Raw genomic sequence first — 15,828 nt, 5'->3', positions numbered from 1 at the left:
GGGAAAGCTGTTGCTTTGCTACGTTATCTGTAACAGTCCCCTCTCCCCCCTCCCCCCCCAGCCAACCCCACCTACATCCCTCCTCCTCAGTGTCAGCTCGGGGAGTTCTCCTGTAACAACAACCGCTGCATCCAGGAGCGATGGAAGTGTGACGGGGACAACGATTGTCTGGACAACAGCGACGAGGCGCCCGAGCTCTGCCGTGAGTCGTGTCCCGCCGCCGCCGGGTTTACTGAGCAACGATCACACACACAACAACAAGTCACAGACACACACACACGCACACACACACACACACACACACACACACACACACACACACAGTTGAGAATCATGTGCTGTGCATTAGCAGCAACAGAGGATGAACTTTACCAATCCAAGCTCTAATACCTGCTCTTCCTTGAGCCATGCAGTGTTAACCATCAATTGAGTGCCAAATAGGTCCGTAGTTTCTCCGTCCAACTCGCTCTTCGTGGACAACTAGTAACACCTGGTTACCTCTGTCTATGGTTCTTATGTTTGGCTGGAAACCAAGTTGGCCCACTTCTCATTCTATTGATCTCACATTCAAATTCGACTGTCGCGAATCGTACGTTTCTTCTCTCTCCCACACAGACCAGCACACGTGTCCATCGGACCGGTTCAAGTGTCAGAACAACCGCTGTATCCCGCTGCGCTGGCTCTGTGACGGGGACAACGACTGTGGCACCTATGAGGATGAGTCTAATACTACCTGCTCAGGTACACACACACACACACCCATATATATATATTACTATACACAAACGCATGCATTCAATCATGCATGTGGACTCGTACACACGCCCTCCCCATCTGTAATGCTGTTATCCCCCACCCCTCTCCAGCTCGTACATGCCCGCCCAACCAGTATGCGTGTGCCAGTGGGCGCTGCATCCCCACTTCCTGGACATGTGACCTGGATGATGACTGTGGGGACCGTTCTGATGAGCCGGCCTCCTGTGGTGGGGACTTCTGTCAAAACACATCACCTCTGTAGCGTTCTAGATTTTTCTAGTAGTGTAACGTTTGAAACTCAACTCGCTAAACCTGAAGGCTGGTCGGCAGATGTATTTCTGCTTTTTAGCCAAGCAAGAGTTTGGTTCGTTGGACGGTTTGGGGTTTTAGACTCTCACACGGCTTAGTTTGAAGTGGGCCAAGAGAGGTCTGTTTGTGGCACGTGATGGTGTTTCTAGGATGTCATTTTTGGTTTCCTCTCGCCTCTCCTTCTCCCCCAGCCTACCCCACCTGCTTCCCCCTCACCCAGTTCACCTGTGCCAACGGCCGCTGCATCAACGTCAACTGGCGCTGTGACAACGGTGAGCGTACATCTCCTTTTTAAGCATTTGCAACCTGTATAATGGTATTCATTCTTAAAAGTCTAGGCTGACATATGGAATTGTTTTAATATGGTCAACCTATGGATCGTTTTAGCTGAAACTTCCCATCATACTTCCTTAACTTCTTTTACAACCGGTTACCTTCAGACAAGTCCCGTGACACTTGTGGGGTCACCTTTTAGTTTGTAGCCCAAACGTTTTGGACGCTACAAACAGAAGTTGGCACATCGACGGTACCGACTTCAGACGAGCCATAGAGCAAAAGGGAGACATTTGTGAGAGCATCCCCTTTTCAATAGAGGGGGGGGGGGGGGTCATAATAGTTTTGTAGGTCAAGCCGTTTGGACGCGACAGACGTTTTGGAGAGAAGACTCATATTTGGGGTGTCTGGGGGTCTGACAGACACTGCTCCAGCTCTGCCACCTTTCACTGCAGATGTGGAAGTGTGACATCGGCTGATGTGGAGGATATAACGACATAACCTGACTTGTTAATCGACTCTAAGGGGTTAAGCATTTACAAGCATTTATAATGGCTTATTCATGGAAGTTAGTAATAAATGTTACCTGTGTGTCTCTGTGCGTCTCTGTGTGTGTGTGTGTGTGTGTGTGTGTGTGTGTGTGTGTGCGCGCGCCTGCCCTTTCCGCCTGTGTCTTTCGCTCGCTCTCTCTCCCTCTCTCCCTCTCTCCCTCTCTCTCTCTCTCTCTCTCTCTCTCTCTCTCTCTCGCTGTCTCTCTCTCTCGCTGTCTCTGTATCTCTCTGTCTCCCCCTCTCCCTCCCTCCCTCCCTCTCTCTCTCTCTCTGTGTTCAGACAACGACTGCGGGGACAACAGCGACGAGGCAGGCTGCAGCCACTCCTGCTCTAGTGTCCAGTTCAAGTGTAACAGCGGCCGCTGCATCCCGGAGTACTGGACCTGTGACGGGGACAACGACTGTGGAGACTACAGCGACGAGACCCACGCCAACTGTACCAACCAGGGTGAGTTCTGGTGCCGGTGCCGCCGCTGTGCTCTTGAGCAAGCCACTTGACCCCTGAACTGGCCCAGAGGCGCTGCACTGTGGCTGACCCTGGCTTCCAACTCCTAGTATAGTTATTCTACAGTACCACCCCAACGCATGTTATAGAGCATCTCCTTTCCTTCTTCATTGAGCACCTGGCAGGAGAGGGACATGGTGAGTCTAGCAGTCTGCATCGCAAACTTCTATTGTTCTTCACGCGAAGGAGAGTCTACAGTATATTGGTCCTCAGTTCCCATATTTGTCCTCTTTTTTTAGTACACTGGTATATTTATCGCCACACGAAATGCCTGTGTCCTATCTCGGGCTGTGTACGTGTTGTCGTTTTGGAGTGTGTCGAATGTTGACCGGCTCTCAGGGATGTGGTTATGCTCTGCGGTGAGCTGCAAAACATGAACAATGCCGCCCTTCGGTAAGGCTTGCTGATGTTGTGTGGTTGTTTCAGTGACGGCTGGTCACATCGCCCTTCACTTTAAATGATGGGGGAAAAGAGGGAGGTCGGGTGAAATGCCTGCTGCTATTACTCTAGCCAACGTTTTAGTAAGGGGTGTTGGGGGGGGGACTAGTCTCTCTGGTGAGGCGTTGAGGGGCTTGGTAATGACTTGGTAATGGCTGTGTGGCTTTGGCAGAGATCAGAGGAGGCCAGGCAGAGCGAAAGAGGGGCTTTGGAAGCTCTATCTCTCTCTCGCCCTAGACTCTCTCTCTCTCTCCCTAAACTCTCTTTCTCTCCCTAGACTCTTTCTCTCCCTAGACTCTCTTTCTCTCCCTAGACTCTCTTTCTCTCCCTAGACTCTCTTTCTCTCCCTAGACTCTCTCTTTCTCTCCCTAAACTCTCTTTCTCTCCCTAGACTCTCTTTCTCTCTCTGTCTCTCTTTCTCTCCCTAGACTCTCTTTCTCTCCCTAGACTCTCTTTCTCTCTCTGTCTCTCTGCTTTTTCTTCAGCTCTCAGTTTGGTTTTGAGAGAGGAGTTAATTGCTTAGAAGTTGTCCTGCCCCGGAGTGACAGGGGAGAGGTGTGTGTGTGTGTGTGTGTGTGTGTGTGTGCGCGCCAAACCCTCTGGAAGTCATTAGTTTGAGAAGAAAAGCAATACTGTTGCCTTCCCCTCCCTCTCTCTCTCTCACATATTGTATTCCACTTAGAAAGTCCTGGGCCGGTTCCTTATGCCCCTATGCCAACTGCTGATTCCTCCATGCCAACTCTTGCCATGAAGGGATGTCATTATTCCACTTCCTTAATGACGCCCTTAACATCAGGCGACGATGGCCGTGGGAACAGAACAGAACTGCTTTGTCATGGTTTGTTCACGACCGAGGCCCACCTGGAGCCTGAACCCATTCTGACCCTGCAGACCTACCCTGTCGACGGCGAACTGGGTTGAGATATTGGACGCGTTTTTACGCCGGTTTCCCCGTCTCCGCTATCGAATGGAGCTGTCCGTCTCTCTTCGCTTGTCGCTCGCCATACTCTCTACCCCCCTCTGCTGTCGGCTAACGCCGCTCTCTCTCTCCCTCTCTCTCTTCCTGTGTCTCCCTAGCAACGCGTCCTCCCGGGGGTTGCCACGTGGATGAGTTCCAGTGTCGCATGGACGGCCTGTGCATCCCCATGCGCTGGCGCTGCGACGGGGACACCGACTGCATGGACTTGAGTGACGAGAGCGACTGTGAGGGCGTGACGCACATGTGTGACCCAGCCGTCAAGTTCAGCTGCAGGAACTCCGGTGAGTTTGCGTTGGCCGTTTCAGCCGTCAAGAGAAATGGGCTAACCGCTCTCTCTTCCTGTCTCTTCCTCTAATGCTATTGGCTAACTGAGTCGGTGGCCTTTTTTGTTGTTTGTTAATGGTCTTAATCAGACCAGTTAGTGAGGGTTCAGGAAGTCTGTGGTAGGGCAGGCTGTGGTGTGTGCGTGTGTCAGGTTTTTTTTTTCTGACCTCATCAGATTAGTCAGTGAGAAGTCCTGGTGTCCTCTTGCCCTACATCCTCTAGACGCCATAATAGTAACATCCATGTCTCAGAGCAAGTATTCTCCATGTAGTAAGTCATTGCAGCAGTGTCTGAGCGGTTTGGACACACACTGTCAAACAGACTGTATCACTTTAAGAGAGCTTGTTATCCCAAGGGGCTTGTTGTGACAGAACATCACAACAAGCTGCTCTCTGGGAACGAGGATGCCTTTTACCCACGGTGACCCCTTGGTGCTCCGGGGATTAAGATGTCTGGATTAACACGGCCAGAATTACTCTCGTTCTTATGATTGATTTCCCAGCAGCCGTCACAAGAAAGGCAACCATGTTTTTTTCCCCCCCAGAGTTCAGCACGCCATCACAATCTTTGTTTCTCTATTCAGAGTTGAGCTTGTCCCCTTTTCACGTTGCCACGGTGTTTCCACGGTTGTCCCTAAGACCCCGGTGTGTGTGTGTGATCTTCTGTCTGGTTGTCTCCTCAGCCTGTTCTGTCAGTGCGGTGTGACTTCTGACCTGTACCCTTTTGACCTGTCCCCAGCTCGTTGTATCAGCAAGGCCTGGGTGTGTGACGGGGACAGTGACTGTGAGGACAACTCGGACGAGGACAACTGCGAGGCTTTGGTGTGTAAGCTGTCCCACCACGTCTGTGTCACCAACGACTCGATCTGTCTGCCCGTCGAGAAGCTGTGTGACGGCACTGACGACTGTCCCGACGGCTCTGACGAGAAACTCTGTGGTAAGAGCACCGCGGGCTCACACTTTCAAACACACACACACACTCGCTCACTCTCCCTACCCATAGCTACACCACCTTGGTCAAGGTAGGAATTGCCTCAAACCACACATCTCTATGATTTCTCCTCTCCTCTCTACTCGCCACTCTCCACAGACCTGTGCTCCATAGACAACGGCGGCTGCAGCCACAACTGCTCCATCATCCCTGGGGAGGGCTTCATGTGTTCCTGCCCCCTGGGCATGGAGCTGGGCGCCGACAACAAGACCTGCCACATCATGAACCTCTGCGCCAAGCACCTCAAGTGCAGCCAGAAGTGTGAGCAAGAGAAGAGCAGCGTCAAGTGTTCCTGCTACGAGGGCTGGGAGCTGGAGACCGATATGGAGAGCTGCAAGAGCACTGGTGAGCAGAGGAGAGGGTGAAAGGTTAGAGAGAGGGGAGAAGGTAGTAGAGAGGTAGAAAATGGATATATAATCTTGTTGGACATCCGATGAAAACCGTGGTTGTTTGTGTGAGTTATGGCGTTTTGTAAATATTGAACTTTGTGTATATCTACCATAAGAACGGAGACCACGATGAAGACCATGTGACCTAACAAGGACAATCTCCAGGGCCCCTAAATGATCCCTTCCATATCCCATATTTCTCTACCCCCCCCCCCAGACCCCTTCAAGCCGTTCATCATCTTCTCCAACCGCCATGAGATCCGTCGTATTGACCTTCACAAGGGAGAGTTCAGCGTGCTGGTGCCTAACCTGAGGAACACCATCGCTCTGGACTTCCACCTCAGCCAGAACACCCTCTACTGGACCGACGTGGTGGAGGACAAGATCTACCGCGGGAAACTGTCCGAGAACGGAGGTGAGGGGGGAGCGTCTCCGTTTAGTCAACTTATTACACTCATTTGGCTCTTTTTTCCCCCAGCTGGTGTTAGCAATTGCTTCGTGTAGAAACTGCCGCGCAGGTATTTTCCAGCCCTAAACGCCAGGTTTGGCAATTTACCAGTTAGTTATGACATTAATTTTGACAGTGGAAACTCTGCTTACCCAGCCGTGACGCACACTGCCCATATGAACATGGAACAAGAGTAGCCTATTGTGCGTTTTCTACTTGTATACTTCCTATTTCGAAACTTAAAAAAAACGGATGTTTTTTTCCCCCCACCTTTCATTTTATTGTATTAAAAACCAAGCATAGCCTCCCCTCCTCAATTAAGGCCCTTCTCTTGTCTGCCCAATGTATTCGTTAAAGTAGTCTAGACTGTCAATTAAAGGGATTGGCTCCTGAGACCGCTTGGCAATAACTCTAAATCGCCAAAGCTTTATTAAAATATCACGTTTTCAGAGGAGTAAAACAGTGAGCCGACATTCCCTTTTTTTTTTAACTACAGTATGCATTGTAGGCAGGCCCACATTTATTTTAGCCGTGCAGGTCCTGTTTTGGAAGTGCCTGAAGGACCCCCTTCCGTGATGTTGGCTACGTGTCCATGGCCCGTCATGAAGCGAGAGACGAGAACCTCGTGAATGCCGGTGAACCTCGTATTCAGAGGTTATCCGTCAGCTGTAGGAATTGCTTGTTTTTCTGTTTCATAGGTTCAAAACCCAAGCCCTCCCTTAAGCCTACTGTATCGAAGGCTGGTTCAACGGCAATTTTTCTCCCCTGGGGATTTTATGGTGTCATTTACATTTTACATGTATTTATTGTTGTTTTAAAAATAAATAAAGATTCCTTGTTTTTCGTTGAATTGTGTTAGAATGATTCACCTTCCTAGTTTTGTGGCAACAACATCCGTAGAGCGCTGGAACCTCTGTGGACGTTTGAATACGATCTGATCTGTAAAATAGTTTCCCGATTTATGTTCAGAAAACATAGGCCTATTGGGGAGCAGTATCACGATGAGCGGACGTTCTCCCTTTCTCTTTACGTTGGATCTTTGTCCAGCTCCTGAGAAAAATGTGGATGTGCGTATAACCCTCCATAATCTGCGTTCATTGAATACTATGTACCCACAGGGAGAAATGATAGGTGTGACACAGCCTATTTTAAAACAAGAATTTGATTAGAATTATTTGTTCTCTTTTTAAGGCCTCATCAATAATGTCTTTAATCTTGCTTATTGACAGTGTTTGGCATGTCCGTGCTCAGCCATATTTACATTAGGCCTAGCTTCTATGTCCGTGCTCAGCCATATTTACATTAGGCCTAGCTTCTATGTCCGTGTGAATGCTATTGAAGCCGTGCAATTACTAAAATAACATTTGCAGTCCACGTTGTTCTAAGTTAACCTATTTAATAAAGATGGGATAGTCGACATGTTTGTTTCTGTAAGCTGTTTAACAAAGTATGACGGACTAACATTGGAATTGGAGTTGATTCCCAGGCAATACATAAAATAGTGTAAATGCACAACCTTGACGCAACCACATATTTTGCCGTGGAGCACATTCTAACGGGCCAAGCCTCGACACACCCAGGACGTGTTTACTCATCAAAACCCAGCCCTTACACGCCAATGCCTGCAAGGGCGCCGATGGAATTGTAATAGTGAAAACATTTAGAACCTAAAGCACTACCGCCTGAGGTTTACGGTTGGGTTTGTTAAAATAGAGCCCATGACGTGACAGTCAATACAAACTGAAATCCAAATATCAATGGATCAGGGGACAACAGCAAAAAAAAAGAATGGGATCTTAAAGACATGCTGTGACGATGACTGCTGTCACACAGAGACCAGGGTGGTGGCAGGAGGTCTTTCTGGAAAACCCATCACTAATGTGCCGGAAGGTCTGCTTGGTCTTGCGTCAGCCAACATAGAAATGGCTTTGAATTAGAAAGCGTCTGGAAATTGACTAGAAAGGACTGTGTTTTTTCCTCTTTAGTCTGAGGACAAACAGAAATGAGTTCCAAAGTTTGCACTTTCTCTGAATGTACTTCCCACGTACAACAGTGTTGTCTCAGGGTAGCCTCGCCTGTCAAATCTAGTCAAGATGTATATTAATGTCCCCAGCATAAATCCCCCAGACAGGTCACAGCTGGCCCGTGTTCTCCCCCCAATGTCCCAACCTCAGACCCCTACCACCCCACCCCCCAACCCCAGGTCTGTTGGCCAATCAAGGGTGTGTTTCCAGAATCCCACAGAAGAAATCCAGACACACACACACACACACACACACACAGAGAGAGAACGACGGAAGGCTTTGTCTCTTCAAATTTGTCTCACCACTCCTTTGCGTGACTGCAGCCACCCTGGGGCAGAGCAACAGACACACATACTGTGGTGTAGCGTAGGAACCAGCGTATTCCATTAGTCCCTGTTCCCAGGCCCCCTCCCACGCCTCTAACCCTCTTAAAAACAACCCTCCCTCCACCATAAATCAGCTTCTGCTGATTTAAGATCTTTCCGTGTTTAGTTGTAGGCCCGGGACAAAAGCAGGATCGCCATAGTATCGTGGCAAAGGGAACAAATGAACGGATTTAACTTCTTTAGGAAAACGGCCATAATGTTGGAAACAAACATCATGTTGTCATCCGGAGTCACGTTTGTTTTCCAAGTCATAGCGCACAATATTTTCCCAAACAGCAGGTTTTTTTTTTTTTTAAAGGACCAAAGAGTTTGCGATGCTTCGTGTTTTCATTATTGCCATGGGAAAAAAACATTGCTACGCTGGTTTCGCCACAGGGTCAAACATGCCAACAACAACAACAACAACAAGTTTCCTCCCTACACACACACACACATACACAGCCTCCCCACCCTCCTCAGGCAAAGCCAACTGTGGTTCCAGCAGTATAACAACAACCAAGCTGTGAGAGGCCCTCTCCCTCTCATGCTGTAATCTAATGACTGTTGGAAGGCCATGTGAAGGACTCCACAGAATCATCAGCTGTCCACCATTACTGCGTTGCTTTGCCAGGTTTTTCCGGGAACTGTGTGTGTCTGTGCGCGCGCACAGGTGGGTTTTTTTTTCTCAAAAGTTTCCCAGAAGTCACCACCTTCGTTCTGCCATTGTTAGCAAATTGTTGCTCGAAATCCCGCAGTGGTAAGCAGTGCCATGCCACTGACCTGATTCAGGTTCCACAGAGAAGGAATTCCAAACAGTCCGCTCAGTTTGTCAGCGGTTTGTTACAGCGAAGCCGGTAGCGCTGCTGGATAGAGTTAGTCTGTAGCTGCTGTCCTTTGCCATGAGCTAGACAGACATGTTGTGTTACGCCAGAAAATATTGCCCCGTTTTGCAAAAAAACATTTTCATACGGCCTGGTCCACTGTGTCCCATTTCTGTCACGTCCATTATAAGAGAGGAGTTTGACCTATCGGATCAGGTTATTTTCTTCCATTTCCGTCTTACTATGTTTTTTGTCTGTGTGTTGAGGTCAGTGATGGGAGTGTCAAACAAATCTAGAGTTTCCCAAATGCAAGGCCTTAACCCAGCCATCTCCCATCCCTCTCCTCTCCCGACCCCTGTCCTCCTCCCAGCTCTGACCACCTTCGAGGTGGTGATCCAGTATGGCCTGGCCACTCCAGAGGGTCTGGCTGTGGACTGGATAGCAGGGAACATCTACTGGGTGGAGAGTAACCTGGACCAGATCGAGGTGGCCAAGCTGGACGGAACCATGAGGACCACTCTGCTGGCTGGAGAGGTGGAGCACCCCCGGGCCATCGCCCTGGACCCCCGAGACGGGTGAGAATGAAACCATTGAACCACCACGGTGACTGATACCATACCACAGATACTATAGAACTGGAAATAGTAGATCAAATACAAGCAATGGTACCCTGAAATAACTTCTGTATATAACTGTAAAATATATATATATATATATATATATATATATATATAGTCCCCTTTCACATATTCAGACACTATGTGAATGACTACCGCTGAATATTCATGAATGTGTCTCCCTCTCCCTTCTTTGTTCTCGTTGTCTTCCTCTGTTGTCAGTATTCTGTTCTGGACGGACTGGGATGCCAGTCTGCCCAGGATCGAGGCAGCATCTATGAGCGGTGAGGCCAGGAGGACCATCCACAGAGAGACTGGCAGCGGTGGCTGGCCCAACGGACTGACTGTGGACTACATGGAGAGACGCATTGTATGGATCGACGCCAGGTACTGTTGCTCTCCTTACCGCGCGCGCACACACACACACACACACACACACACTCACCCAGACGCACTCTCCCCAGGTCTGATGCCATCTACTCTGCTCTGTATGACGGCTCTGGTCTGATCGAGGTGCTGAGGGGTCATGAGTACCTGTCCCACCCCTTTGCGGTCACCATGTACGGAGGAGAGGTGTACTGGACAGACTGGAGGACCAACACCCTGGCCAAGGCCAACAAGTGGACCGGGAACAACGTAACCGTGGTCCAACGCACCAACACACAACCCTTCGACCTGCAGGTGTACCATCCCTCCAGACAGCCCCAAGGTAGGTGGCACGCACACAAATCATCAACGCGGACACAAACAAACCACCCCACACTTCCCAGCTGTCTCTCACTGCTAACTGGACAGTGAAACACCAAAGGGCAGGACTGCAGAGAGGTACACTCCAGACCTCCTGAACCCAAACACACCAATCCTCTGGGACGCCTAACCGTCACTACTGTGTGCTGCGTTGCCTCCATGTTCTACGAGACGTAGCGTAGTTTCTAACACCTTGTAGACACACACACACACACACACACACACACACACACACTGTGGATCATAAAGGCCCCCCACTGCAGTATTTGGCCTTTCAGACTGGACTTACAGGCTCTTACTCTGAGATGCTTTCTGGATACGGGCCCTGATCTGAGGCTAAGGAATACAGAGCTGAGGTCTCACTGGCCAGTTGATTGACAGCTTCCCCCAGTCCCTCTGACACCGCTGGGGAAACAAACCATGCCTGACGATGTCTGACTCGATCCCTATCCGTGTCTCGCTCTGTCCTCTGCTCCCTCTAATACTCGATCCCTATCTGCCGACCGCTCCCTTCACTCAGTCTCCAGCGCGATGCTCTGTGATGGAAGTGTTTTAGTAATTGAATCAAATAATAGCTTTATTTTTATATTTTATATTTCTCTCTCGTTACATTTGCCTTGGTCGAAATTGAATAAGAATCGCGTCGATGGAACATGGTCGCAGTGGACCCAGATCTCTTTCATTTAAACATTTCTTGGTCCTCTCTCTCCCTCAGCTCCTAACCCTTGTGCCACGTCTGATGAGCAGAGCCCCTGTTCTCACCTGTGTTTGATCAACTTCAACCAGACGTTCTCCTGTGCCTGTCCTCACCTCATGAAGCTGCAGGCTGACAAACGCACCTGCAAAGGTAGGAACACACACACACACACACACACTCAGAGGGCTGAACGGTGACTAATGGGTCAACATTTGCTGTAATTTAGAAACACCCAATCGGACGACTGTCTTACTAATGAGAATAGCTTGGTTTTTAGTTCAGCCGCTCTTGGATATGATCAAATACTGCCCTTTTGTAGTTTCTGGATCGTAACCCTTCCCCTGTACCCCCCCCCCCCCCCCCCCCGTCTGTCTCTTCCATTCTCTCTCCAGAGTCTCGCCAGTTCCTGCTGTATGCCCGTCAGATAGAGATCAGGGGAGTGGACATAGACAACCCCTACTATAACTACATCATCTCCTTCACGGTGCCAGACATAGACAACGTGACCGTGGTGGACTATGATGCCGTGGAGCACCGGATCTACTGGTCAGACGTGCGAACCCAGACCATCAAGAGAGCTTTCATCAACGGCACCGGAGTGGAGACCGTGGTGTCTGCTGGTAGGATGACCGCTCTTTCAAATACTCTAATACTAATTTGTTTATTGAATCTATAGGTAACTGCCAAAATAAAGGAAACACCAACAGTGTCTTAATAGGGCGTTGGGGCACCACGAGCCAGAACAGCTTCGATGCGCTTTGGCGTTGATTCTACAAGTGTCTGGAACTCTATTGGAGGGATGCGATACCATTCTTACACAAGAAATTCCATCACTTGGTGTTTTGTTGATGGGGGTGGAAAACACTGTCTCAGGCGCCGCTCCAGAATCTCACATAAGTGTTCAATTGGGTTGAGATCTGGTTGACTGAGACCACACACACACACACACACACACACACACACACACACACACACACACACACACACACACACACACACACACACACTGAGATCTCTCTCTCCATGGTAGCCAAAATAATGGGCGGCTGGGCATTTTTATCCACGACCCTAAGCATGATGGGATGTTAACTGCTTAATTAACTCAGGAACCACACCTGCTTTCAATATACTTTGTATCCATCGTTTACTCAAGTGTTTCCTTCATGTTGGCAGTTAGTTGCCTGTCGTTAGTGGTTTAGTTAAATTTGCCTGTATTGTGTGTTTTTTTTCAGACCTGCCCAACGCCCATGGTCTGGCAGTAGACTGGGTGTCTAGGAACCTGTTCTGGACCAGCTATGATGCCAATAAGAAGCAGATCAACGTGGCCAGACTGGACGGATCCTTTAAAAACGCTATTATCCAGGGCCTTGACAAACCCCACTGTCTGGTCCTGCACCCTATCCTGGGGTGAGTACACACACACACACACACACACACACACACTGGAGTAGGAATGGAGTTTTCGAATAACACGACGACAGCAAAAGAACGTTGATGTTGTCACGGTGATTTCAGTGACCGTCAAACCAAGCTTAACGTGTAACACCGGGTCATGTGTTTGTCCTTCTAACAGAAAGATGTACTGGACTGATGGGGACAACATCAGTATGGCCAACATGGATGGCAGCAACCGTACCATGCTCTTCACCAATCAAAAGGGCCCTGTGGGTGAGTGGGGGAACACTAACACTCTAGTGTACAACAATGCTGAGCAAGTGGGGAAAAGTGAGAGTCAGTGTGAGTGCGTGCTTGAGTGTGTGAGTATTGTTTCTCCGTACCATGTCAGGTTTTTCCCCCGCCCTGTTCAGAGAAAGGAGTCATTGAAGTCGCTTGCATTGTTTACCGTAAGTCAATGTGGCAGTACCGTGTTTGACCACTAGATGCCGCTGCTCCTGCTATATCACGCCTCACTACTTTATCCATTTTGCTGGTCTCCTGTGCTTTATTAAATAGATCACCACATTTCCTTCACAATTTTGTGTCGACAACCAATAGATTTAGCTCATCGTGAAAATAAATTGGGTGGCCACCCTCACAATTCAAGTCCTCCGTGAAAACAATTCAGTTTGTCAGTTTCTCTTGCGCTTAATCTGTGTCCCAAGAAACGACCCCGTTGTGTATGGTTTGTTCCTTTCAGGATAGGTCTGGATTAGTTACTGTTAGGCCTTTCCTGATGAACAAGCAAACCATTAGGCTGCATCCGTTTGAATGGTTTCAGTGTTATGTTCTTCAATGGTGAAAAGTACCTGTTTCCAACTACAGACAACCTTTTGGAGCAGTCAGAGAATGTGGGTGTAGTTATATGTCCCCTTTCTGTCCCTGCCAGGCTTTTCTATAGACTACGGCACAGAGGGAGTGTTTTCTGTCCTGTTTGTCCCCTTCAGACCTGTCTGAAGACTATGCCGTAGGCTGCGTGAGTGAACGAGAGAGGTCTGACTGGGATCGTGTTGTGCTAACTATATCCTATAGGCCTGTCTATAGACTACGACCATGAGCAGCTGTACTGGGTCAGCTCAGGGAACGGCACCATCAGCCGCTGTCAGATGGACGGCTCAGGCCTGGAGGTCCTGGACGGGGTCAAACCAGGCAGGCTGACCAAGGCGTCCGCTCTGGCCATCATGGGTAAGGCGGAAACGAAGCTACGCTTGGCTGAAATGAGGTCTTTATAATTTGCGTTGCCCTGTGGGTTAGCTACTGTGTTAGTGTTATCTGTGAAACCGTTGTTTTTTTGGTTGTAATTCGTTTGTCTATTGTGTCTGTCAAGTCTGGAATTTAAATGCAGTTTGAATCCGAAAAAGCTTTATTTGCCCATTAACATTATTTGCCTAACTTTAAGCAATCACCTTTCTAGTCTCAACTTAACCAATCACCTTTCTAGTCTCAACTTAACCAATCACCTTTCTAGTCTCAACTTAACCAATCACCTTTCTAGTCTCAACTTAACCAATCACCTTTCTAGTCTCAACTTAACCAATCACCTTTCTAGTCTCAACTTAACCAATCACCTTTCTAGTCTCAACTTAACCAATCACCTTTCTAGTCTCAACTTAACCAATCACCTTTCTAGTCTCAACTTAACCAATCACCTTTCTAGTCTCAACTTAACCAATCGCATTTGTTTCTGCCCTCGGGGGAAAATATGGAATCAGGGAAAACTCTGCAGCGTTGTGTGAAACACCCATTTTAAACCACTGTGTTCAGGTTATAGTTCTGGTACTGAATGTCTATGCTGTGTGTCTAGGTGACAAGCTGTGGTGGGCCGACCAGGGGACAGACCAGATAGGGACGTGTGATAAGAGTGACGGCGGGAACTGGAAGGTGCTACGTAACAACACCTCTCCTATGATGCACATGAGAATATACAACGAGAGCCTGCAGACTGGTGCAGGTAGGACGTCGTACTAGTTGTCACACCTACCATGTCCCGCTTTCCGACCTACCCAGTCGAAGCTCCGACGAGTTAACGAACGAGAAACAACTCACTTTTTAAAAAGTGAGTTTTCATTATTGTTTGGCTGTATTTTTCCCCCCCTCTGTTGTCCCAGGCATCAACCTGTGCAGTAATAACAATGGAGACTGTTCCCAGCTGTGCCTGCCCACCTCCTCTAGCACCAGAGCCTGTATGTGTACTGCAGGCTACAGCCTTAAGAGTGGACAGCAGTCCTGCGAGGGTAAGAGACCGCACACACACACACACACACACACACATTTTGAAACACTTTATTCAAATCCACAAATCGCGGTACGTCACAATGGGATTCAAAGGTCACAGGCGCTTGGACAGTCGTGGATATAGAAGCACCTCATCTGTCCTCCCTCCCCAGGTATGGGCTCCTTCCTGCTCTACTCGGTACATGAGGGAATTCGAGGAATCCCCCTGGACCCGTCTGACAAATCTGATGCCCTGGTGCCCGTGTCTGGCACCTCGCTGGCTGTGGGCATCGACTTCCACGCCGGTGAGTGTACTGCTTGTGGGCCTACCAAAATCTCGAAATAGGAGTTTTGGTTTGAGGATCAAGTCACCCCACCACCACCCCACCACCACCTAGTCGCTCCGGGATTCGAACCGGCGACCTTTTGGTTACGGTCTCAATGCTCTTAACTGCTAGGCTATCTATTTTAGTAGGACTTTGTTTTGCTAACGGTAATGATTATTGTATCCGGTTACGAACGGTCATCACTTCTGTCTCGTAGAAAATGACACGATCTACTGGGTGGACATGGGACTGAGCACCATCAGCCGAGCCAAGAGAGACCAGACGTGGCGGGAAGACGTGGTGACCAACGGCATCGGCAGGGTGGAGGGCATCACTGTGGACTGGATCGCAGGTCTGAGAACAACCAGAACCGCAACCACATACACACGCAGGGACACGCACACGCACACACACTGACTCCTCCCATCCGTCCCCTGTCAGGTAACATCTACTGGACAGACCAGGGCTTTGACGTCATCGAGGTGGCCAGACTCAATGGATCCTTCTGCTATGTGGTCATCTCCCAGGGCTTGGACAAGCCCCGCGCCATCACTGTGCACCCAGAGAAAGGGTATGTAGTTGGGGCTGGGACTAGGGATTGGGTGTCTGTGTACCGTA

At 49.2% G+C, this 15,828-nt stretch overlaps 1 protein-coding gene across 2 annotated transcripts in view; it reads left to right on the top strand.

Annotated features, from left to right (window-relative positions):
* LOC110491981 (low-density lipoprotein receptor-related protein 1) overlaps nucleotides 1–15,828 on the top strand; it is a 137,968-nt gene that overhangs the window by 84,621 nt on the left and 37,519 nt on the right. For both annotated transcript variants that reach the window (XM_036946892.2, XM_036946893.2), the window contains exons 17-38: nucleotides 62–202; nucleotides 616–741; nucleotides 867–983; nucleotides 1,257–1,337; nucleotides 2,170–2,337; nucleotides 3,910–4,092; nucleotides 4,874–5,071; nucleotides 5,225–5,470; nucleotides 5,732–5,929; nucleotides 9,543–9,747; nucleotides 10,012–10,176; nucleotides 10,254–10,498; nucleotides 11,252–11,383; nucleotides 11,626–11,853; nucleotides 12,466–12,640; nucleotides 12,807–12,901; nucleotides 13,703–13,855; nucleotides 14,475–14,621; nucleotides 14,779–14,904; nucleotides 15,058–15,189; nucleotides 15,428–15,562; nucleotides 15,652–15,781. In XM_036946892.2, the coding sequence (XP_036802787.2) occupies nucleotides 62–202; nucleotides 616–741; nucleotides 867–983; nucleotides 1,257–1,337; nucleotides 2,170–2,337; nucleotides 3,910–4,092; nucleotides 4,874–5,071; nucleotides 5,225–5,470; nucleotides 5,732–5,929; nucleotides 9,543–9,747; nucleotides 10,012–10,176; nucleotides 10,254–10,498; nucleotides 11,252–11,383; nucleotides 11,626–11,853; nucleotides 12,466–12,640; nucleotides 12,807–12,901; nucleotides 13,703–13,855; nucleotides 14,475–14,621; nucleotides 14,779–14,904; nucleotides 15,058–15,189; nucleotides 15,428–15,562; nucleotides 15,652–15,781 (3,526 nt within the window). The remainder of the gene's footprint in view (nucleotides 1–61; nucleotides 203–615; nucleotides 742–866; nucleotides 984–1,256; nucleotides 1,338–2,169; nucleotides 2,338–3,909; nucleotides 4,093–4,873; nucleotides 5,072–5,224; nucleotides 5,471–5,731; nucleotides 5,930–9,542; nucleotides 9,748–10,011; nucleotides 10,177–10,253; nucleotides 10,499–11,251; nucleotides 11,384–11,625; nucleotides 11,854–12,465; nucleotides 12,641–12,806; nucleotides 12,902–13,702; nucleotides 13,856–14,474; nucleotides 14,622–14,778; nucleotides 14,905–15,057; nucleotides 15,190–15,427; nucleotides 15,563–15,651; nucleotides 15,782–15,828) is intronic.

This window comes from Oncorhynchus mykiss, chromosome 16 (assembly GCF_057628025.1).
Source record: "Oncorhynchus mykiss isolate SJ-2025 chromosome 16, ASM5762802v1, whole genome shotgun sequence".
Taxonomy (NCBI): Eukaryota; Metazoa; Chordata; class Actinopteri; order Salmoniformes; family Salmonidae; genus Oncorhynchus; species Oncorhynchus mykiss.
Note: the sequence above shows the minus strand (reverse complement) of the source record. Positions and strands in the feature narration are given on the sequence as shown.